The 23486-nt window shown below is 46.7% G+C and overlaps 1 protein-coding gene across 1 annotated transcript; it reads left to right on the forward strand.

Moving 5' to 3' along the window:
• Positions 1–886: 886 nt before the first annotated feature.
• ARSH (arylsulfatase family member H) lies at positions 887–23486 on the forward strand. Its single transcript, XM_025276570.3, has 11 exons — positions 887–1178; positions 5274–5312; positions 8069–8218; positions 8941–9062; positions 10551–10676; positions 12300–12723; positions 13357–13493; positions 16466–16600; positions 17909–18071; positions 19857–19978; positions 22130–23486. Exons 2-11 carry the CDS (start codon positions 5290–5292, stop codon positions 22495–22497), a joined length of 1770 nt encoding a protein of 589 aa, XP_025132355.3. The 5' UTR covers positions 887–1178; positions 5274–5289; the 3' UTR covers positions 22498–23486.

Genomic DNA, 23486 nt, shown 5'->3' on the forward strand with positions numbered 1-23486 from the left:
GGGACCTCGGTAAACCTATGGCCGATTCATGTGGATGTCTGATAGAAACCAATGCAACTATAAAGCAGTTATCTTTCAATTAAAAATAAATAGATTTTACAGAAAATGCAGAAGAGGGAAGGAACAGACCCTGTATGAAAAGCTGGGTGATTCAGCGCGATCAAGACTTTCGAACCATTCTCACACGAGCATCTCTTCTTTCCCTAACCCCTGGCTTCTCACCAGCATCAGTTCAGTTCAGTCACTCATTCGGGTCCGACTCTTTGCGACCCCGTGGACCGCAGCACGCCAGGCTTCCCTGTCCATCACCAACTCCCGGAGCTTGCTCAAACTCGTGTCCGTCGAGTCGGTGATGCCACCCACCCATCTCATCCTCTGTGTCACCAACATAATAAGACTGTAAGCAAGGCTGGAGATGCCCAGGAATAGGTGCAGTGGTAGCATTCGTCGAGGGATGCGTGGCTGACTCTAGCAGAAAGGGTGTCTGGGTGCCGTGAAACCACCGCCTATGTATTGCAGCCCGGGGCACTCAGCGTCCACAGAGCCCAGAAAGGTCCACAAGATGCTTGCAGACGGGAAGAGGCTGAAGCTCTCCTTATTACACATCTGCCCTCTCCTCCCTGCTTTGAACGTCTAGCTGGAGTCCTTGCTTAAGTTTTATAAAAAAAAAAAAAATTCAGCGTGCTGAATTCCCCTTTCTTAGCTGTGTATGTTTGGTACCACGCAAAGGGCTTCCCTGGTGGCCCAGTGGGAAAGAATCTCCTGCAGTGAAAAAAACACAGTTTCGGTCCCTGGGTCAGGAAGATTCCCCTCGAGGAGGAAATGGCAACCCCCTCCAGAATTCTTGCCTGGTGAATCCCTATAGACAGAGGACCCTGGCGGGCTACAGCTCATGGTGTCACAAGGAGTCGGACAGGACTAAGGAACTGAATAGCAACACCACTTGAAAGTCAACGATGCCTGATTCCGTCCGTAAATAACTATGTTCGAAGCAGTCTCCACAGGTCATGTTTAGATATAAAAATAATTGGCGGATTTGAGCAAAGCCCAGCCTGGGCACTTAATACGTGTTTAATTATAATCATGAGGACAGGAGCTCGGGGCCGAGAGAGGAATTTGGACTTGCAGGAGCGGCATTCACAAATGCAAGGAGCTTCGGGGGGAACAAGTTGTCTCAAGTGAGTAAAACAGTTTAACTTTACGATACTTCAGCTTGGGGGATGCTTATATTTTTGTCTGGTCAAGGGACAGGGGAGAGACTTGAGTGTTAGTTTCCTCAAATTCTCTGTATCTCTTTCTCTCTCTCTCCAATTCTGTGTCTCCATCTCTCAGTCTCTGTCTTTCTCTCTCCACCTCTCTGTCTCTCCTTCTGGCTCTGCCCTTCACATCTTCTGCAATTTTAAACGTGTGAAGATACGGGATCATCAATATATACTACTTTCTCTGGCTTCTTTCACCCAGCATATTTATCTTTCAATCCATCAATACTGTTATCTCTATGAATGGTTTGCTCCTTAAAAAAAATGATAATCTCTGAGTACTACGTATTCTAAGAATTTCTGGCCTCACCAGAGTTGATTGAGTCATTCACCTGTGGGTAGACACAGGGTGTCCAATCCTATTTTTCTGTAATGGAGTTTACGTATTTACTAATTTTTTCAGGGGTGCTGTTAATGAAGGAGGTGACTTTGGACACCTCTTTAAAGACTGCTGAAAGACAACAACAGTTTTATAAGACTGTATTTGTGTGTGATGTGTAAGGCTGCTTGAGGCTTCCTTGGTGGCTCAGATGGTAAAGAATCTGCCTGCGGGAGACCTGGGTTTGATCCCTGGGTTGGGGAAGATCTCCTGGAGAAGGGCATGGCAACCCACTCCGGTATTCTTGCCTGGAGAATCCCATGGACAGAGGACCCTGGCAGGCTTCAGTCCATGGGGTCACAGAGAGTCAGACACGACTGAGAGACTGACATTTTCAGCTTGTCAGCTTCATGCATTTATAGATCTGAAGTCCAATTGCCTCTTGCCCATGTACCTACCTTTAATAACATTCTGTGTTAAAATTTGAAAAAAGTAGCAGGCTATTGAGGTGGGGTGGGGTGAGGAATACAGGCTTAATTGCAGCAGCTTCTTGGTAGACAGGATCTTTTTCATATTTATTAAAATCTGGAGTTGATAAGCACAGTATTTTGAGGCAGTAGGCATTCCCTTAAATCGTGAAGACAACTTTCCTTTCTGTCTAATTAACAAATAGATTTTGTTCCTCGCCTGTTAGGAAGGACTTTGCTGTGTTGCCTACAACCACCCATTGTAATTCCTTTTTTTTTTAAGTTACTTATTTATTTTCGATACACTGGGTCTTTGATGCTGTTCAGTTCAGTTCAGTCGCTCAGTCGAGTCCGACTCTTTGCGACCCCATGGAGTGCAGCACGCCAGGCCTCCCTGCCCATCACGAACTCCCAGAATTCACTCAAACTCATGTCCATCTAGTCAATGATGCCACTCAACCATCTCATCCTCTGTCGTCCCCTTCTCCTCCTGTCCTCAATCTTTCCAGCATCATGGTCTTTTCCAATGAGTCAGCTCTTCACATCAGGTGGCCAAAGGATTGGAGTTTCAGCTTCAGCATCAGTCCTTCCAATGGATATTCAGGACTGATCTCCTTTAGGATGGACTGGTTGGATCTCCTTGCAGTCCAAGGGACTCTCAAGGGTCTTCTCCAACACCACAGTTCAAAACCATCAATCCTTCAGAGATCCTTACTGGAGGTCAAAGATGGCAAGATGGCCCTAGGAATTGGACATGCACACACACACACACAGACACCCACAGGATTGCCTCAGACACTGCACACCACACGCTGATCTTCAATTTACCAGCCTCGTGAAAAGTCTTTTAAACCCTGTGATTCCCCAGGCCTCTCTCCCATAAAACAGAGCAGCTATCATTAACCCCTCGAGGCGAGCCGGGTAAGGTATTTTGAGGACCCAGTGGGAAGCCCTGTGTAGCAATGCCTTGGGGTTGAGAAAACCCTATAAACTATTAGGCGGAGTCATTAATCTTTACTACCTGTCATTTGGTCTGTGGGATGGGTGCTCAGCTGACAGAACCTCATTGACATGGGGAATTTAAAGCATCCCAAGGCAAGGGGATACCAGGCTGTTTCACTCTTGGGACTCTCATAAAACGGACCTAATTACAGCTGCCCCACACGCTGGTCTGTGGGGAATGAGTCTGGCCCCCGTAACCCCCAGGTCTACACTGTTGATCCTTGCAGTCTCCAAGCTGAGAGGCATGGGTGGTCCACCGTGCTCAACCATCTCCCTTCCTAGAGGAGCACACAGTAGGTCTCACACAAACACTTCCTGGGCGGTTGCCTGCTCGTGGGTGACCTTTATTTTAGAGGCTCCAGATTGAAGGGTTTTGTTGCTGGTGTTACTTGAGAAAGTTCTTTTATTGACGTTCTTGTCTAGGAACCACAGGGTGTCTTTCTCATCTTTTTATTGTGTGACATTCAGAAGGTGACTGAGTCGCGAAGGAAGTCGTTACTACTAACTGGTGAAGAGTATTTAGAATGGAACCGAAGATTTAAGTTAGAGGGCTTCCCTGCTGTGGTGTTGGAGAAGATTCTTGAGAGTCCCTTGGAGTGCAAGGAGATCCAACCAGTCCATCCTAAAGGACATTAGTCCTGAGTGTTCATTGGAAGGACTAATGTTGAAGCTGAAATTCCAATACTTTAGCCACCTGATGCAAAAAACTGACTCATTTGAAAAGACCCTGATGCTGGGAAAGATTGAAGGTGGGAGGAGAAGGGGATGACAGAGGATGAGATGGTTGGATGGCATCACCGACTCAACGGACATGAGTCTGAGTAAGCTCTGGGAGTTGGTGATGGACAGGGAAGCCTGGCGTGATGTGGCCCATGGGGTCACAAAGAGTCGGACACTACTGAGTGACTGAACTAAACTGAACTGGTGGCTTGGATGGTAAAGAATCTGCCTGCAATGTGGGAGACCTGGGTTCGATCGTTGGGTCGGGAAGATCCCCTGGAGAAGGACGTGGCCACCCACACAAGTATTCCTGCCTGGAGAATCCCATGGACAGAGAATGCTGGTGGGCTACAGTCAATGGGGTTGCAAAGAGTCAGACACGACTGAGCACACATATTTAAATTAGACCTGAATCTTTGTGCCCACGTCCTCCCCCTTGCCCTGAAACCTATAATTTAGAGTTGCAAATGAAAACCAGAAAGAAGCTAGGCTACTTAAAAAAACAAAAAACAAACAAAAAAAACACCTCATCTACACTCCTCAGGAAATTGCAATACAATATGCTCTAATGAAAGTATATCTTTACTTCATCGTTCAGTTCAGTTCAGTTCAGTTCAGTCGCTCAGTCATGTCTGACTCTTTGCAACCCCATGAATTGCAGCACACCAGGCCTCCCTGTCCATCACCAAATCCCAGAGTTCACCCAAACTCATGTCCATCAAGTCGGTGATGCCATCCAGCCATCTCGTCCTCTGTGGTCCCCTTGTCCTCCTGCCCCCAGTCATTGGGGGAAGAAAGATGTGGGGCTTAGAATGTTGAAAAAAAAAATCAGTCACCTGAAAAATACAATGCCTGGCTTAGATATCTAAGGGGCAGCAACACCTTCTTCCAACAACCCAGGAGAGTGTGGTCTGATTTAACATTGCTTTTCATTCTCAAAGGTCTCACCACACTAGAAGACAATTAATACAGTCCTTAATAAAAATGCATATCAGACATTTTATTGTAGCCCTTCACTTTGATTGCTCAGTGCCCTCAGAATGAAGGGTTTTTGTTGTTGGACGTACATAAAGGGTGGGAACTATGCCATCGGAGTGAGCCACAAATGAAGGGATCGTGCATGACGTTGCCATGTTCTGTCTGCATCAACATGACTTGTGTGCAACTCAGTATAAAGAATTCAGCGGTTGTTTTCGTCCCGTCACCAAGTCGTGTGAGACTCTCTGAGACCCCATGAATCGCAGCTCGCCAGGCCTCCCTGTCCATCACCATCTCCCGGAGTTTACTCAAACTCATGTCCGTCGAGTCGGTGATGCCATCCAGCCATCTCCTCCTCTTTCGCCCCCTTCTCCTCCCACCGTCAGTCTTTCCAAGCATCAGGGTCTTTTCAGCGGGTCGCTGTAAAAAAGACAAAACAGGCTCCTTCGCACTTTGGAGCGTAACTGCCTAGTTATAAGAAAAATAACCGCTTTGTAGAAGTTCATCCTTTATCTGTTTCTCTTGTAGGTAACAGTAAGAAGCCATGAAGCAGCCGTTCTGTGGCTGGTAAGGAGGAAAACTTATAAACCTTCGTTACTCTCTGTCTCTAGAGAGAAGGGTGCTTTGTCCAAGTCTTCCTCAATCCTGTGGATGTTTCGTCTGTTTATACGTGATAAGCGCAGTGGGGAGAGTGGTGGGTGCTGTAGGGGTTCGTGGAGTCAAATAGAAGGGTTTTCTAAGGGGCTTGCCTGGCGGCTCAATCGGTAAAATATCCACCCGCCAATGCAAGAGATGTGGGCTTGATCCCTGGAGAGGGAAATGGCAACCCACTCCAGTATTAAAGTTAAGTCCCTCAGTCGTGTCCGACTCTCTGCAGCCCCATGGACTGTAGCCCACCAGGCTCCTCTGTCCGTGGGATTCTCCAGGAAAGAGCACTGGAGTGGGTTGCCATTTCCTTCTCCAGCGGATCTTCCCGACCCAGGGATCGAACCCGGGTCTCCTGCATTGCAGGCAGACGCTTTACTGTCTGAGCCACCAGGGAAGCTCCAGTATTCTTGCCTGAGAAATCCCATGGACAGAGGAGCCTGGTGGGCTACACTCCATGGGGATCGCAAAGAGTTGGATGCGACTTAGCAACGAAACCAGCACCACCACCGTGCTAACTTAGTAGGAATGACAGTGTATCTGGGAATTCACGGGGTGAGAGGCAAGACCTTTTAGAGATGGAAACAGCACAGCAGCAACCGTTGTGGAGCACTCTTAAGGATTTTTAAGGAGGGTCGTCTGTGGTCCCAGGCTTCCCAGGTGGCACTCGTGGTAAGGAACCCGCCTGCCAATGCAGGAGATGTAAGAGACACAAGTTCGATCCCTGGGTCGGGAAGATCCCCTGGAGGAGGAAATGGCAACCCACTCCAGTACTTTTGCCTAAAGAATCCCATGGACAGAGTAGCCTGGCGGGGCTACAGTCCACGGGGTCGCAGAGAGTTGGCCACAACTGAGCTGCTAACACATGGATGATTCCACAGTCCAAAATTTAATAGCATGTATAGATGTGTTAAATTTCATTTTTCAAACGTTAGAGGAATTCCTAGCATTTATTATTATTTTTGGCAGCTGAGCTCCCCCACCTGATTTGTTTTGCAGACATACTTTTCTGATGAAGGAAAAGGAAGAGTTATGTTATATGCACACATGCAGTTCACCCTGAAAAACCAGTTTTTCATCCTTTCTTCCTGGGCTCAGAGCCAAGAAGTTAGTACAGTCTCTGCTTCTTCCATCTGTGTGGCTGACAGCAAAGTTATGAAGTTATAAAGTGTATTAAAACATACAGTTGAGCATGAAAGAAAATCAAGCCTGATGAGCTGGCTATTAACCTCTGATTTTCCATTTTGTTTATACTAAGAAATTAAGTTGTTAGGCTTTTTTCTTAAACCTCTGTTCTTATTTCAGAGGCCTCCTGTCACTAACGCAGTTGAAAAATTATGAGGAATTTAATGTCACAATGCATTTAAAATTCATTTGTAAACTATAAGACCTTAGGGCTTCCCAAGTGGCGCTAGTGGTAAAGAATCTCCCTGACGATGCGGAAGAGGCGTGAGACTCGGGTTCGATCCCTGGGCTGGGAAGATCCCCTGGTTGGGAAGATCCCCTGGAGGAGGGCATGGCAACCCACTCCAGTGTTCTTGCCTAGAGAATCCATGGACGGAGGAGCCTGGCGGGCTACAGTCCACGGGGTCACAGAGTGCACCCACACACACAGATCTGATTAACATAAATCATGGCCTAAAATGTTTTTGTGTGGTTTCTGAGTAAGGCAGCTCCAGGGACACTGTAGAAATACCATTATTTCCTATTTATTTAGCTTTTAATCACACTGTACCGCTTGCAGGATCTCAGTTTCCCAACCAGGGATTAAACCCAGGCCATGGCCTTAAAAGCCTGGAATCTTAACCAGTAAGTCACCAGGGACCTACCTATGAATTCCTATTTTGCATGGGTGTTCAGTCGTGTCCGACTCTGCGACCCCATGGACTGTAGCCACGCACCCCCTGCAACCCCAGGCTACTCTGTCCATGGGATTCTCCAGGCAAGAACACTGGAGTGGGTTTCCATTCCCTTCTCTGGGGGATCTTTTTGACGCAGGGATTGAACCCGGGTCTTCTGCGTTGGAGGCAGATTCTTTACCATCTGAGCCACCAGGGAAGCCAGTCAGAACACTGGAGTGGGTTGACATTTCCTCCTGCAGGGGGATCTTCCTGACCCAGGGATCGAACTCACATCTCCAGCGTCTGCTACATTGTGGGTGGATTCTCTACCGCTGAGCCACGGGGGAAGCCTCAGTTCCTGTTTTAAGTGAAAGTGAAGTGAAGTCATTCAGTCATGTCCGACTCTTTGAGACCCCATGGACTGTAGCCTATCAGGCTCCTCCATCCATGGGATTTTGCAGGCAAGAGTGCTGGAGTTGATTGCCATTTCCTTCTCCAGGGGATCTTCCCGACCCAGGAATCGAACCCTGGTCTCCCGCATTGCAGGCAGATGCTTTACCGTCTGAGCCACCAGGGAAGTTTTAAGTTACCTGCAAAGCAAAATTGAACTGATGGTTTCTGGGTGGTTCTTTTTTAATTAATTTTTTTTAATTGGAGGTTAATTACTTTACAATATTGCAGTGGGTTTTGCCATACATTGACATGAATCAGCCATGAGTGTACATGTGTTCCCCATCCTGAATCCCCCTCCCACCTCCCTCCCCATCAGTTGCTTCTGTTTGAGCTTTTTTTTTTTCTTTTTTCTCCTCCACCCCCCGCCCCACCCCGCCCTTCCAGGCGCTGCTGGCTGTCAGCATCCCTGTGGTGCTTCTTTGGGAGCCTTCAGGGAATGTTCGTCACCAGGAACTCGAGGCCCAACGTCGTCCTCTTCATGGCGGATGACCTTGGGGTGGGAGATTTATGCTGCTACGGGAATAACTCAGTGAGGTAAAGAAACCATCAGGAAAAAAAAAAAAAGAAACCATCAGGTAAATCAATAAATAAAAGGAACAGAAAAGGAAAAAAGAAAGAAAAGTCCCTGTGGATGGTCGTGCCCCGCCAGCCACGTCTCTTGTGTTGGAGGAGAATGACCTTCAGGGAGCAGGTTTCCGTCAGAACAGCAGAAGGCTTTGTCTTATGAAAGCTGCAAAGCATCAGGAGAGCGTTTGGCTTCATTCGCAGCTTAGTGTGGGGGCTTCCCGGGTGGCTCAGCAGTAAAGAACCCACCTGCTAATGCAGGAGATACGGGTTCGATCCCTGGGTGGGGAAGATCCCCTGGACGAGGAAATGGCAACCCACTCCAGTCTTCTTGCCTGGAGCATCCCACGGACAGAGGAGTCTGGTGGGCTGCAGTCCACTTGGTCTCCGAGAGTCGGACACGACTGAGCCGCTAACACACTTTTGCTTTTCACCCGATGATATCTGACAATGCGCTGTGTTGGACTGGCATCATCTCGCCTGGAGATGCGTTGCTTGGTTCTCTGGTTCCCATCTGTGTCTAACCAGGGATGGAGTAGATCGGTGCATTGATGTGTAAAAAAGGACGTCTTTCAGGTGGACTGGAAACAGAGTCAGGGTGATTTCCCAGACAGGATGCCTCTGAATCTTGCTCGCTTTGTGGGGCGGAGGGATTCAGAAACTCGCCTGCAGACTTCTCCCTCTGTTCGCAGCACGCCGAACATCGACCGGCTGGCCAGCGAGGGCGTGAGGCTCACCCAGCACTTGGCGGCCGCCTCCATGTGTACCCCGAGCAGGGCCGCCTTCCTGACCGGCCGCTACCCCGTCAGATCAGGTGGGGCACGGGAAAGGGACAGCGGCACGTCTCTTTAAAAAAAAAGGGGAGGGGGTCTTTTTTTGTTTAGCGTTGGATTGCTCCAGGTGTTAGGGGCAGCAAGCAGGATCCTGCATCTTCCCTGCGGCAGGCGGGGCTTTTCATTGCGACCTATGAACTGTTAGCTCTCTCCTGGGGTTCCAGTTCCCTGACCAGGGGTCAAACCCGTGAACCCCCCACACTGTCCCTCCCCCCACTGCCCCCATCCCCACACTGCAAGGGGAAACATGGAGTCTTAGCCACTGGACTGTCAGGGAGGTCTCCTGCAACTCTTCATGCAAACTCTCCAAAGGTCACTTGGAAACGTTAAAAATCCAAATTCACACGGGAGTTGTGTTCCTATAGCTGGACATCTGAAAGAGGTGTGTGTCTTGGCCAGGGGCCACTAAGCCTGCTTCAGTTCAGTTCAGTCGCTCAGTCATGTCCGACTCTTTGCAACCCCATGAATTGCAGCATGCCAGGCCTCCCTGTCCATCACCAACTCCCGGAGTTCACTCAGACTCACGTCCATCGAGTCAGTGATGCCATCCAGCCATCTCATCCTCTGTCGTCCCCTTCTCCTCCTGCCCCCAATCCTTCCCAGCATCAGAGTCTTTTCCAATGAGTCAACTCTTCGCATGAGGTGGCCAAAGTACTGGAGTTTCAGTTTCAGCATCATTCCCTCCAAAGAAATCCCCGGGCTGATCTCCTTCAGAATGGACTGGTTGGATGTCCTTGCAGTCCAAGGGACTCTCAAGAGTCTTCTCCAACACCACAGTTCAAAAGCATCAATTCTTCGGCACTCAGCCTTCTTCACAGTCCAACTCTCACATCCACACCAGTGTGCATATAAGTGACATGGTTTGATCCCCTGGTGGGCAACTTCCAGATGACCTTGAACGTGCCCTTTTCCAGAAACTCATAGTAAGAGCCCCCAGGAGGCTCCTTGTGTCTTAAAGCTAGCAGATTTTTTTTTTTTTAAGAAAAGTGGGTTTTCATGAAAGCAGATGTGTCCAGTCTCTGGGGATGAGATTGGAACATCAGAAGAACTAGTTGAGAAGAAAGTCTGGCAGAGAAAATGGAAAGGAAATGATGGATTCCTATTGATGAGTTCCTACTCTTCCCTGCCTCACATTCCTTCTCTCCCCACCACCCCCAATCACAGTTTCAACATGTAGACTTAAGCAAGTTGAGGGTCATGATCCCAACTAAATTCTTTTTTTCCATCATTAGTTTGGAATTGGGGGGCTTCCCTGATGGCTAAGTGGGTAAAGAATCCACCCGGCAGTGCAGGAGACACAGGAGATGTGAGTTCCATCCCTGGGTGGGGAAGATCCTCTGGAGGAGGGCATGGCCACCCACTCCCAGGATTCTTGCCTGCACAGACAGAGGAGCCTGGCCGGCTGCAGTCCATGTGGTCGCCACGATGAGACTGAGGTCCTCACCCACTGTCTGCTTCTGTGAACATAGGAATGGCGTCCTCCTCCAACCTGAATCGTGATGTAGTCTGGCTCGGAGGGTCGGGCGGGCTGCCCCCCAACGAGACGACCTTTGCCAAGCTCCTGCAGCATCGAGGTTACCAAACGGGACTCATAGGTATGGCCTTGACCTTGAAACCAAGCTCGTTCGGGTTCCCTTTCCTTGTGGTCATCCTTCCCAGGGAGGCTGGCTGAGTACACGGGAGTTGGCACCTCTTTGAGATGATACACGGTTGGGAGGAAAGGAATTTAAGACACAATTTTTAGGGCCTTTGGTATTGAAAACCAACTGTGCCAAGGATCTCAAGAAGGCACAGTAAGTATGCTGAGTGTTCGTTGCTCCTGAAATGGAATAGTTTGCAGAAAGGGTGCTAGTCTTGTGGTAGCATGGGTAGCAATGTTTAAGGGTGTCCCCTTGAACTTGAGACCCGAAAGCTGGAGTGGTGATCCAATTCAGGCAATACTTGCTCTGTGGACTTAGGTCGCCTGACATTCTATAACCTCATGGGGGTGTGTGTGTGATGAGTGCGACAGGATGACCCCAAGGAACTTTATCCCGAAGAATTCTGGTCTGATGAGTGATTCCTCTAAGATGAGACTCTGTGAGCAAAGAATTAGGAGACAGGCTGCTTGCTTGGTATGTGTGTGTGGTAGTTGCTCAGTCATGTCCGACTCTTTGTGACCCCGTGGACTATAGCCCACCAGGCTCCTCTGTGCATGGGATTCTGTGGGCAAGAATACTGGAGTGGGTTGCCATTTCCTTCTCCAGGGGATCTTCCGGACCCAGGGATCAAACCTGGATGTCCTGCCTTGCAGGCGGATTCTTTACCATCTGAGCCCCCAGCGAAGCCTGCTTGCTTGGTATAGCCACCGCTTTTAGGATTCTCAACGTGAATTGCAGGACTATTAAGTCATCAGAGATGTTCTCAAAAAAAAAAAAAAAAAAAAAAAAGGAATGACTTTGCATCCTTCATAAATGACAGAGGTAATTCATTCCTGTAAAATTCTTGGTAGCATCGTGTGAATGGAGTTTTCGAAAGCATGTTTCAGGGAACACTCTAGGGCACCTCCAAATCTGGGGTCAAATTCGCCTCTGCTGTAACCAAGTAATGAATAAGATGTTGGCTGATTAATAAATCTACATGATGAATCTTCTCCCTGTTAGTAAAAGCTTCCCCGCTGGCTCCGGGGTAAAGAATCCGCCTGCCAATGCAGGAGACTCAGGTTCCATCCCTCGGCTCGGGAAGATCCTCTGGAGGAGGCAAAGGCAACCCGCTCCAAGATTCTTGCCTGGAGAATCCCCATGGACAGAGGAGCCTGGCGGGGCTACAGTCCACAGGGCTCGCAACGAGTCGGACACCGCTGTCCACGGTCCCAAGGAGCACAAGATGCTACGTCCGCTGTAGCTTCCTTTTTTTAAATTAAATTAATGTATTTATTTTAATAAATTAATATTTATTTTATTAATTACAACATTGCGGTGGTTTTTGCTATACATTGACATGAATCTGCCTAGGTCTCCACCGTAACTTCCCTTTAAAAAAAAAATTAATTTATTTATTTTAGTTGGAGGCTAATTACAATATTGCAGTGGTTTTTGCCATCCGTTGAGATGAATCCGCCCTGGGCGTCCACGTGTCCGCCGGAACTTTCTGCTGAGGGCGACGCCCCTCCTAGAAAGAGACAGATGCCGTTGTTGCCATGGCAACGTCTCTGTGTCTCCGCCCCCCCACCCACCCAGGAAAGTGGCACCAGGGTCTGAGCTGTGCGTCCCGCGACGACCACTGCCACCACCCGCTCAACCACGGCTTCGACTACTTCTACGGGATGCCCTTCGAGCTCCTGAGCGACTGCCAGGCGTTCCGCACTCCAGAGCTGCACCGCTGGGTGAGGGTCCAGCTCTGGGTGTCCACGGTGGTGCTGGGCCTCATCCCCCTGCTCCTGCTCGTCCCCACCTGCGCCCGCTGGTTCCTGGTCCCCTGGCCGGTGATCCTGGCCTTCGCCCTGCTGGCCCTCCTCTTCTTCGTGTGCTGGTTCTCCAGCTACGGCTTTACCCGCCGCTGGAACTGCGTGCTCATGCGGAACCACGAGATCGTTCAGCAGCCGGTCAGACTGGAGAGGCTCGCCTCGCTCATGCTCAAGGAGGCGCTGGCCTTCATCGACAGGTAGGCCGTCTCTTTCTGGCTCGATGCCCACCCCTGCCTCCCACCAACCCCTCACCCCGGTCAGAGACTCGCGATTTTTTTTTTTTTTTTCCAGAGAAGTTGGGTACCGCTTGGTGATAGGTCCGTTGTGTGTGTGTGATATTTGTGCTACACTGAACTCTCTCCTTAAAATAAATGAGTGTTAACTTTCTTTTTTAAAAAAAAGATGCATTAAAAAAATGTTTGGATTTATTTTGGGCTACGCGGGGTTTTCGGTGTTGCTGTGGGTGGGATTCCCAGGAGGTGCTTAAGTGGTGAAGAACCTACCTGTCAAGGTAGGAGACCCAAGTTCGATCCCTGGGTTGGGAAGATCCCCTGGAGGAGGGCATGGCGACCCACTCCAGTATGCTTGCCTGGAGAATCCCATGGACAGACGAGCCTGGTGGGCTACAGTCCATGGGGTCGCAAAGAGTCAGGCACGACCAAGTGACTCATGCTTCTTTATACCACTGGGCCACCAGGGAAGCCCAACAGTTAAATGTCCTGCAAAATTTGAACACTGAAAAGGGAAAGAAATATGTTTAGCTCCCTTAAAAGAGAAAAACGTAATTACTGTTTTAATCAATACTGTTTCTTATTCGTATACCCCCTTAGGTATAAGCGTGGACCATTTCTGCTTTTCATTTCCTTTCTGCATGTCCACACGCCTCTGGTCACCAAGGAGAAATTCGTCGGCCACAGTAAATTCGGCTTGTATGGAGACAACGTAGAAGAGATGGATTGGATGGTGGGTAGGTGATCACTCTCTGGTTTTGAAGCATCTTATTTACAGACTAGAGGAAAATGAGTCTCCATGAATGACATCAAATAAGGTACAACCCCCTGCATGTTTTTGGAAGTGGATGTGTATTTGTTGTGCTGAATTATATGACAAGCTGGCTCTGGGTGCAGTGAAATTTTCCGAGGAAAGATCCACGATTTATGAAATACAGGTTCTCCGGTTTAAAGAGAACCACTTTCCTGAAAAACTCATTCGGGGGACGAATAACATTGTGCTGTAGAGCTGACTCATTGGAAGAGACCTTGATGCTGAGAATAAATACGTAATGTTTATGTATTAGATATTATATAGTCTCATATCTCCTGCTTGGACTCTGTCATGTCCGACTCTCTGCGACCCCACGGACTGTAGCCCGCCAGGCTCCTCTGTCCATGGGATTCTCCAGGCAAGAATACTGGAGGAGGGGTGCCATTCTTTTCTCCAGGGGATCTTTTTGACCCGGGGATCAAACCTGAGACTCCTGCATTGGAAGATGGATTCTTTACCACTGAGCCACCTGGGAAACCCTATATATAAGATATAACATAGTATATAATACTCAGAATATTATCTAAAATATATGGAATAATTATATAAATATATTTACACATACATAATATATTATTAACCATCTATATGGTTTATTGGAGGCTTTCTTGGTGGTTCGGGTGGTAAAGAATCCACCTGCAATTCAGGAGACCCAGGCTTGATCCCTGGGTCGGGAAGATCCCATGGAGAAGGAAATAGCTACCCATTCCAGTATTCTTGCCTGGAGAATTCCATATTACAAGTCATTATAATAATTAATTTAGTGCATTATGAAGTATAAACTGTCTTATATTTATTATATAATAAAGCTATATATGCTCTATTATTACATATGTATATAGAGTATATATTTACAAATAAACATTAAATTTTTATATATTACAGCCTTCATTACGTATTAGTTATCATTGGTGATTTAACATGCTATAACACATAGACCTTTTATACTTCCCTCAGAGCTCAGTTGGTAAAGAATCTGCCTGCAATGCAGGAGAATGAGTTGGGAAGATCTCCTGGAGAAGGAAATGGCAATCCACTCCAGTATTCTTGCCTGGAAAATCCCATGGGCAGAGGAGCCTGGTGGGCTGCGCTCCATGGGGTCTCAGAGAGTCAGACACGACTTAGCGACTAAACCACCACCACCGTACTTATTATATAATAATACATTACATATCATCTTCTTATATATATTTGTATTAAATATATGCTTAGCATAAATCCATTACATGTGTCATGCTGCTACTGCTACTAAGTCGCTTCAGTTGTCTCCGACTCTGTGTGACCCCATAGACGGCAGCCCACCAGGCTCCCCCGTCCTTGGGATTCTCCAGGCAAGAACACTGGAGTGGGCTGCCATTTCCTTCTCCAAGGCATGAAAGTGGAAAGTGAAAAGTGAAAGGGATGTCGCTCAGTTGTGTCTGACTCTTCGCGACCCCGTGGACTGCAGCCCACCAGGCTCCTCCGTCCACGGGATTTTCCAGGCAAGAGTACTGGAGTGGGGTGCCATTGCCTTCTCCGACATGTGTCATATGGTTTCATAAATATATAATAAATAATTATACATATATAAAAATATCATCTTATGCTGTATCATATATATGGTATATTACAAATATATATATATCGTATATGTGGTATATTACACATATATGGTATATTATGCATATATATGGTATATATGGTATATCATATATAGTGGTATATTACGTATATATGGTATGTATGGTATATTATGTATATATATGGTATATGATGGGCTGCCGTCTATGGGGTCGCACAGAGTCAGACACGACTGAAGCGACTTAGCAGCAGTAGCAGCATGGTATATTATGTGTAATGGTATATTATATATATATTACACACACATTATACATACCACATGTATAATGGTATAGTATGTATATATGGTGTGTATGGTATATTACATATATATATGGTATATACAGTATATTACATATAATGGTATATTATACATATATGGTATATCATGTATAATGGTATATTATGTATATATGGTATATATGCTATATTACGTATAATGGTATATTACACATATATTACACACACATTCTACATACCACATGTATAATGGTATAGTATGTATATATGGTGTGTATGGTATATTACATATATATATGGTATATTACATATAATGGTATATTACATATATATATGGTATATATGATATATCATATATAATGGTATATTACATATATATGCTATGTATGGTATATTATGTATAGGTATGGTATATTATATATAATGGTATATTACATTTATATATGGTATATATGGTATATCATATATAATGGTATATTACATATATATGCCATGTATTGTATATTACATATAGATATGGTATATTATGTGTAATGGTATATTACATATATATTACACACACATTATACATACCACATGCATAATGGTATATTATGTATATGTGGTATGTATGGTATATTACATATACATATGGTATATATGGTATATTATGTGTAACGGTATATTACACATATATGGTATATCATGTATAATGGTATATTATGTATATATGGTATGTATGGTATATTACACATATATGGTATATTACACATATATGGTATATATGGCATATAATGTATAATGGTATATTACTTATATATGGTATATTACAAATAGTGTCTATTGCAGATCTACCATATTACACATAGTGTATTATCCTATATATACAAGTGTCTACAATGGTGATTTAGTGCATATTATACAACATAAAGTAGGATAACAGTTATAGCGCTACAGGTAACCGTGTTGCACGGTTACAAGGAACCACATAGCGTTACACGCGCAATACTAGACACGCACCGGAAGACCGTCGGTGCACAGTGAAACGTGACAGCTTCCGTCTCCCCCCTCCACCAGGAAAGGTCCTGGAGGCCCTGGACCGGGAGCGCCTGGCCAACCACACGCTGGTCTACTTCACCTCGGACAACGGGGGCCGCCTGGAGGCGCAGGACCGCAGCGGGCAGCTGGGCGGCTGGAACGGGCGCTACAAAGGTGCTGCGCGCGGGTGGGCGTGGTCCCCGTGCAGGTGGGCGTGGTCCTCGCACGGGTGGGCGTGGTCCCCGCGCTGCGCCGGGGCGGGACCCGCCTGGCTTTGTGCCTGCGAGTTCAGTCGCTTCCATCATCTCTGACCCTTGGGTCTCAGCATCTCTGCAATGTCCAGTCCCCCACGCTCCGAAATCGCATCGCTTCTAAGAGGTTTAATCTATGGAGCGTTCCTCTCTTTGTTGACCCCATGGACGGTAGCCCGCCAAGGCTCCTCTGTCCATGCGATTGTCCAGGCAAGAACACTGCAGTGGGTTGCCATTCCCTTCTCCAGGGGATCTTCCCAGCCCAGGGATCGAACCCCGGTCTCCTGCATTGGCAGGTGGATTATTGACCCACTGAGCCACCTGGGAAGCCCTCACCTGGCTTTGCTTTGTGTTAACTCATTTGCAAAGATTGTTGGCAGAGTTTTGTGTGCATTATACTCACATAGGAAGCCAGATGGGAAAAGACTGCATGTTTGGGGAGACTCCCAAGAGTCTACGACAAAAAATTTCTTGAGTCATGAAAGCTTCCTGAGAGTAAGGGCCCAGGACCTCAGTGACTGTCTCAAAGACAGTCTTGCTTTTAGCCCTCTATGACGTCAGCAGTACTGACTTCATAATATACCTATTAGGACAGCGCTTCTTTTTTAATGATCATTACTGGGTTTGTTGCCTAGCTGCTAGAAGTCCGCAGCTGGAGTTTTCAAGTCTTGAAAGCAAGAACTTGGCCTCCGTGTCCTTTGTATCTCTCTGCGAATATATTTTACTGGTTTGTTGTTGTTCAGTGACTTCGTCATATCCAACTCTTTGCAAGAAGGGTATGGCAACCCACTCCAGTATTCTTGCTTGGAGAATTCCATGGACAGAGGAACCTGGCGGGTTACCGTCCATGGGGTTGCAAAAGAGAGGAATGCTCCGTAGATTAAATCTTTTAGAAGCGAAGAGATTTCAGAGCCTGGAGACTGGATGTTGAATAGATGCTGAGATTCAGAACTGAACTGGGTTTGGGAACAGAGCCCAAGCGTTTTCTGAATGTCAAGTTTTAAGCCAGGCTTTTTCACTCTCCTCTTTCACTTTCATCAAGATGCTCTTTAGTTCCTCTTCGCTTTCTGCCATAAGGGTGGTGTCATCTGCGTATCTGAGGTTATTGATATTTTCTGCCTACGATCTTGATTCCAACTTGTCACTGGCATGGCCAGTGGCGATTTTCAGATACACAGAGAAAGAATCTGTGGCGTTGAATGCCCCTTTGGTTTTTCATCTTTGGTTTCAGGAGGCAGAGGCATGGCTGGATGGGAAGGAGGCATCCGGGTGCCTGGAATTTTCCGGTGGCCAGCAGTCCTGGAGGCGGGGAAGGTCATTGACGAACCTACAAGCCTCATGGACATTTTCCCGACACTGTCTTATATTGGAGGAGGCATTCCGCCACTGGGCAGGTACAAAGGCATGCTTGGCCCTCGTGGAGGGAGATATATTTGCCCGCCAGACTCCTCTGTCCATGTGGGTTCTCCAGAAAGAATCCTGGAGTGGGTTGCAATTTCCTTCTCTAGGGGGATCTTCCTGACCCAGGGACTGAACCTGGGTCTCCCGCCTTGCCGGCAGATTGTTTACCAGCTGAGTCACCAGGGAAGGACATATTTGGCACCTATGCAGATGTATTAGAAAATTGTATATGTGTGTGAAGCGTGTTACTGAACCCTCAGTATTCTGCTATGATGGCCAGATGACTTCTTTCTCCTCATAGTTCTTGGTAGCATTGCTTGTCCATTTTCCTCTTAGAACATGTTCTTACTTCCCCTCTCATATTATATACTTATTTAGGCTCATCTCTGGCTGGTGGCCCTCGGGGTGGGAGCTGAGCCTCCTTCATTTTTATATCCTCGCAGCATCTAGATACTTAGTCACTTCAGTCGTGTCCGACTCTTTGGGACCCCGTGGACTGTAGCCCCGCCAGGCTCCTCTGTCCATGGGATGCTCCAGGCAAGAATCCTGGAGTGGGTTGTCATGCCCTCCTCTGGGGGATCTTCCCGACCCAGGGATTGAACCCAGGTCTCCTGCACTGCAGGCAGATTCTTTACCATCTGAGCCACCAGGGAAGCCTGCAGTATATAGACAATTAAGTAAATATTTGCTACATGAATTCCCAAATATAAGTAGGTATGTGTCAATCTATATGTGATGAAGTTTGCTGCATTTCTCTATGGGATTTGAAATGAACAAATGAAGTAGAAATATCGACTCAATGGATGTGAATCTGAGCAAACTCTAGGAGATATTGGAGAACAGAAGGGCCTGGAAGGATGCAGTCCACGGGGTTGCAAAGAGTGAGACACGACTGAGCAACTGAATAACATGTCTGTTTATTTGAGGCAGGGTTTGTGTTGAATCAAATGAGTGTTGTTGTTCAGTCGCTCAGTCGTGTCTGACTCTTTGTGACCCCATGGACTGTAGCTCACCAGGCTTCCCTGTCCTTCACCATCTCCTGGAGTTTGCTCAAACTCATGTCTACTGACTCAGTGATGCCATCCAACCTTCTCATCCTCTGTCATCCCCTTCTCCTCCCGCCTTCAATCTTTCCCAGCATCAGGGTCTTTTCCAGTGAGTTGGCTCTTTGCATCAGGTGGCCAAAGTCTTGGAGCTTCAGTTTCTGCATCAGTCCTTCCAATGAATATTCAGGACTGATCTCGTTTAGGATGGACTGGTCGGATCTCCTTGCAGTCCAAGGGACTCTGAAGAGTCTTCTCCAGCATCACCATTCAAAAGCATCAATTCTTGGGCACTCAGCCTTGTTTATGGTCCAACTCTCACATCCATACATGACTCCTGGAAAGACCATAGCTCTGACTATGAGTGTAAAGCGCTCAACTGTCTAATCCATGGGACTCGTTCATGGTGTCTGACAAGGGACCAGAGTCATAGTTCCAGCTGCTCACCTCTCCCACTGTCTTAGAAACTGTGTAATGCGTTACACTTCTTCTTCATCTTTATTAGCCGAGAAATAAGTGAAAATGCGTGTTGAGTTTTCAAAGGGATTTTCCTTGTTCTTGTCCGCTCCTGCCCCCTCCTGCCTCCCCTTCCCACGCCTCCTCCTCTGCCTTCTGCTTCTTTTTCTTGTTCTTCCAGCTCGCTTCTCTCTTCCTCCTCCTCCTCTTGTGTGGTAAAACGGCGAGACTCGACCACGCCTCCCTCACTGCTCTCTGCGTCTCCGCTTCTCTCCCCAGAGTGATTGACGGCCGAAACCTCATGCCGCTCTTGGAAGGCAGGGTCTCCCGCTCGGAACACGAGTTCCTCTTCCACTACTGCGGGGTCTCCCTGCACACGGCCAGGTGGTATCAGAAGGACTGTGAGTATGAGGGTGACCAACACGTGGGGACACGGCAAGGACACCTCCTTGTCTCTTTCGTCTCCTGGGGGAGGGCGCAGTCTGTGCAGTGAATACCCCTTGTCACGATTGTTCTACATCCTGCAGAAAGTGACTTAAACACAGCTGTTTGTTATGGTAGAAATCACAGTAGGATTTTAGAGGTATGTCTGTGCCTGTGTGTCCCTAAGCTCTTTGTGCATAATTATGACAAAGGGAGGAAGGAGGCCAGGCAGAGACAGAGAGCAAATGAATTCCCGTAACAAAGGACACTGAGATGGTTAGCAACAAAAGCTAACGTCTTTGGTCGAACCCAGACATCAGTCACGAACTCCCACCTTCTTCAGGCAAACAGATATAAATGGAAAAACGGCATCGATTTCCTCACATCTGTAAAAAAGCTCTTTTGGAGACATTCCAGATTTTTTACTGGATTTGGCGATTTGCTGAAAAGATATCAATGTTCGCACGTATGATCCATCCTTCGTGCTGTGATCTGTTCTTTGAGTCAGTATGGATGAGTCTTCCATGTAAAATAAAAACAAGGAAAAATCTCTTCCTTTTAGACTACGTATCAGTTAGAGTTAGTTCAGTGGTGAAACTGAAAGTGAAGTCGCTCAGTCGTGTCCGACTCTTTGCAACCCCATGGACTGTAGCCCATCAGGCTCCTCCGTCCATGGGATTTTCCAGGCAAGAGTGCTGGAGTGGATCGCCATTTCCTTCTCCAGGGAATTCAGTGGTAAGGAACAACAAAAAAAACACCCTCTGCCCCTGAGAAATAAAGCCTCCCAAATTTTACTAGTGAGGGTTAAACAAATAGAATTTGATTCATTTTTTTCTTAATAAGGATTCTAGAAATTGGGAGCAGAGGGCTGACACAGTGTTCAAGGCCATTATCAGGGACCTGTGGTGGTGGTTTCTGTTCCCATTAAAGCACTTTTGTCATGTCAGCTTCCATGCTCATGTTTCTGACCCCATGGCTGCAAAACGGCTGCTGTTCCTCCAGCCATCACACTTACACTTCACCCAGGAAGTAGAGAGAAGAGCAAAAGGGGTAAAGGATTCAGCCAGGGGATTTAGTCTAATTTAATTCAAAAAACACAGCTGTCCCACAAGAGCCTAGCAGAGGACTTCCGTAGAAGTCTGGTTGATCAGAGACTGGGGTGTGGTTATGTTTTCTGTTTGAAACAGGCCTCTGGAAATGGAATTGGTAAGCAATGACATGAAAGACAGAGAGAGAGAGAGAGAGAGAGAGAAAGAAGAGAAGGGAGAGAGTGAGGAAAGAGGGAAGGAAGGAGAGAGGATAGATGACAAATATATTTATATATATAATATAATATTATATTAAATATATAAATATATATTATATATAATATAATATATATAATAAATATATAAAAATAATATATATATTATATAGATCTATAGATGTATGATAGAATAGAGAGTTGGATAAATAGATGATAGAAAAGAAGAAAAAGAGGAAGGGAAGATGGAGAAAGAGGAGGGAAGGAGAGAGGGAAGAAAAAAGGAAGGAAGGAAGAAAGAAAGAAAGGGAGAAGGAAAGAAGAAAGAACAAGGAAGGATTGATCTTACCAAATGACTTTTTCAAGCTTAAGATCTGCAAGTGGTATTAAGCCTTAGAAAAGTTAACATTTGCCCATGCCAAGTCGAACTGAGTTAGTTTGAATGATCATTTCTGCAATGAAAGCGGCCATTCAGGTTGTAACTATTGTCTCCCAAGGCTCTCAGGGTGGGATAAAAAGTCTTCAAGTTGCCTGTGAAATTGTGGATCGTTCTTACAGTCGAAGAAATAACAACCCTGCTGTGTAATGCTCTGTGAAAGATTTTCAGTTGCTAGGAAAAGCATTGGCTATAAATATATATAATTTTGTTGGAGTGTGATTGCTTTGCAATTTTATGTTAGTTTCTGCTGTACAAGTGAATCAACCATATGTTTACATATCTCTCCTCCCTCTTAAGCCTTCCTCCTTCCCTAGGTCATGACAGAGCCCCGAGCTGAGCTCCCTGTGCTATATAGCAGCTTGCCACTAGCTATTGATTTTTAATGAAAAAAAAAAAAATCCTAAAATAATAACAAAGACAGCATCCCAGTGGGGCTCTGTCTTCCAGGTGCAACCGTGTGGAAGGTGCATTTCGTGACGCCCAAGTTCTCCCCGGAGGGAGCGGGCGCCTGCTACGGGAGTGGAGTCTGTCCATGTTCGGGCGACGTCACGTACCACGACCCTCCTCTGCTCTTCAACATCTCGAGAGACCCTTCCGAGTCGAGACCTCTCAACCCCGACAACGAAGCCCTGTTTGACTCCGTGGTCAAGAAGGTCGAAGCGGCCGTAAGACAGCACCGTGGGACCCTCACGCCGGTCCCTCAGCAGCTCTCCGTGTTCAACGCCCTTTGGAAACCGTGGCTGCAGCCCTGCTGCGGGACCTTCCCCTTCTGTGGCTGCGACAGGGTGGATGACATCCTATCCGCAGCGTGGTGAGCAGAGAGGGGCTGCTTCTTACCAACCAGCAACACGCTGTTAACCACAGAGCTCTCAGCTGCGTCATGCATTCCGCTGGGGATCAAACAGGATGCCCCTCTGTCATTTCCTCTTTAAAATCCTCAGATTTCAGATCTTTCCTCAAGTCATCATTTTACCTTTTTTATGTATGATTGTGTCCTTGTTCAAGGACGAAGACAGATCGAGAGGGCCTTCTGCAGAGTCACAAGAATCTTGATGATACCTTCCACAAAAAATGATTAGAAGCAGCCCTTTTGACGTCACTTTCTTTACTTTCTCGGTGTTGTTAGAAATGTCTACACGCAGACCCTAAACCCAGAGACACTGTTTTCACATCCGAGCTTAGACGAATTTGGCAAGCTTCTTGTTCTTGTTCTGCATCATGCAGACTATGAAAATTCTCAAAACAGGCAGAGAAGACACACAGCTACAGGAACGCTATGATACTGTGGATATGTGTTTTTAAAACACTTTGCGAAACTTAGAGGAGGCAAGTAGTCTCAGCTCCGTTTCCACACGAGGAAAGTGGTTTTCGTCATATTTAAGGAATTGCACAAGATTGTATAAATGTTATGGGAAAAAGAGTATTTAAGTTATATTTCTTTTCAAAACACACTGCAAATATCGTGGCATCAGGTAGCAAAGTCTTGTCTGTTTTCCTTAGCTTTTCTTCATCCTACTGGGAGAATAGGGAAGTCCTTGGCTTTTAGGGCATTGTTGCTGTTCAGTCACTCAGTCATGTCTGACTCTTGGCGATACCCATGGACTAACACACACCCGCTTCCCTGTCCCTCACCATCTCCCAGAACTTGCTTTAACTCATGTCCAAAGAGCCCGTGAGGCTGTCTAACCATCTCATCTTCAGTGGCCTCCTTCTCCTCCTGCCCTCAATCTTTCCCAGCATCAGGGTCTTTTCCGGTGAGTTGCTCATCTTCTATGGCCTCCTTCTCCTCCTGCCCTCAATCTTT

This window comes from Bubalus bubalis, chromosome X, assembly GCF_019923935.1.
Source record: "Bubalus bubalis isolate 160015118507 breed Murrah chromosome X, NDDB_SH_1, whole genome shotgun sequence".
NCBI classification, from domain to species: Eukaryota; Metazoa; Chordata; class Mammalia; order Artiodactyla; family Bovidae; genus Bubalus; species Bubalus bubalis.

Excerpts from the sequence above, each read along its gene's own strand:
- ARSH (XM_025276570.3), top strand. The coding sequence starts at position 5,290 with ATGAAGCAGCCGTTCTGTGGCTG. Across the intron at positions 12,724-13,356 it reads GCGCTGGCCTTCATCGACAG|GTATAAGCGTGGACCATTTC; the intron begins GTAGGCCGTCTC and ends ATACCCCCTTAG. Across the intron at positions 18,072-19,856 it reads GGCATTCCGCCACTGGGCAG|AGTGATTGACGGCCGAAACC; the intron begins GTACAAAGGCAT and ends TTCTCTCCCCAG.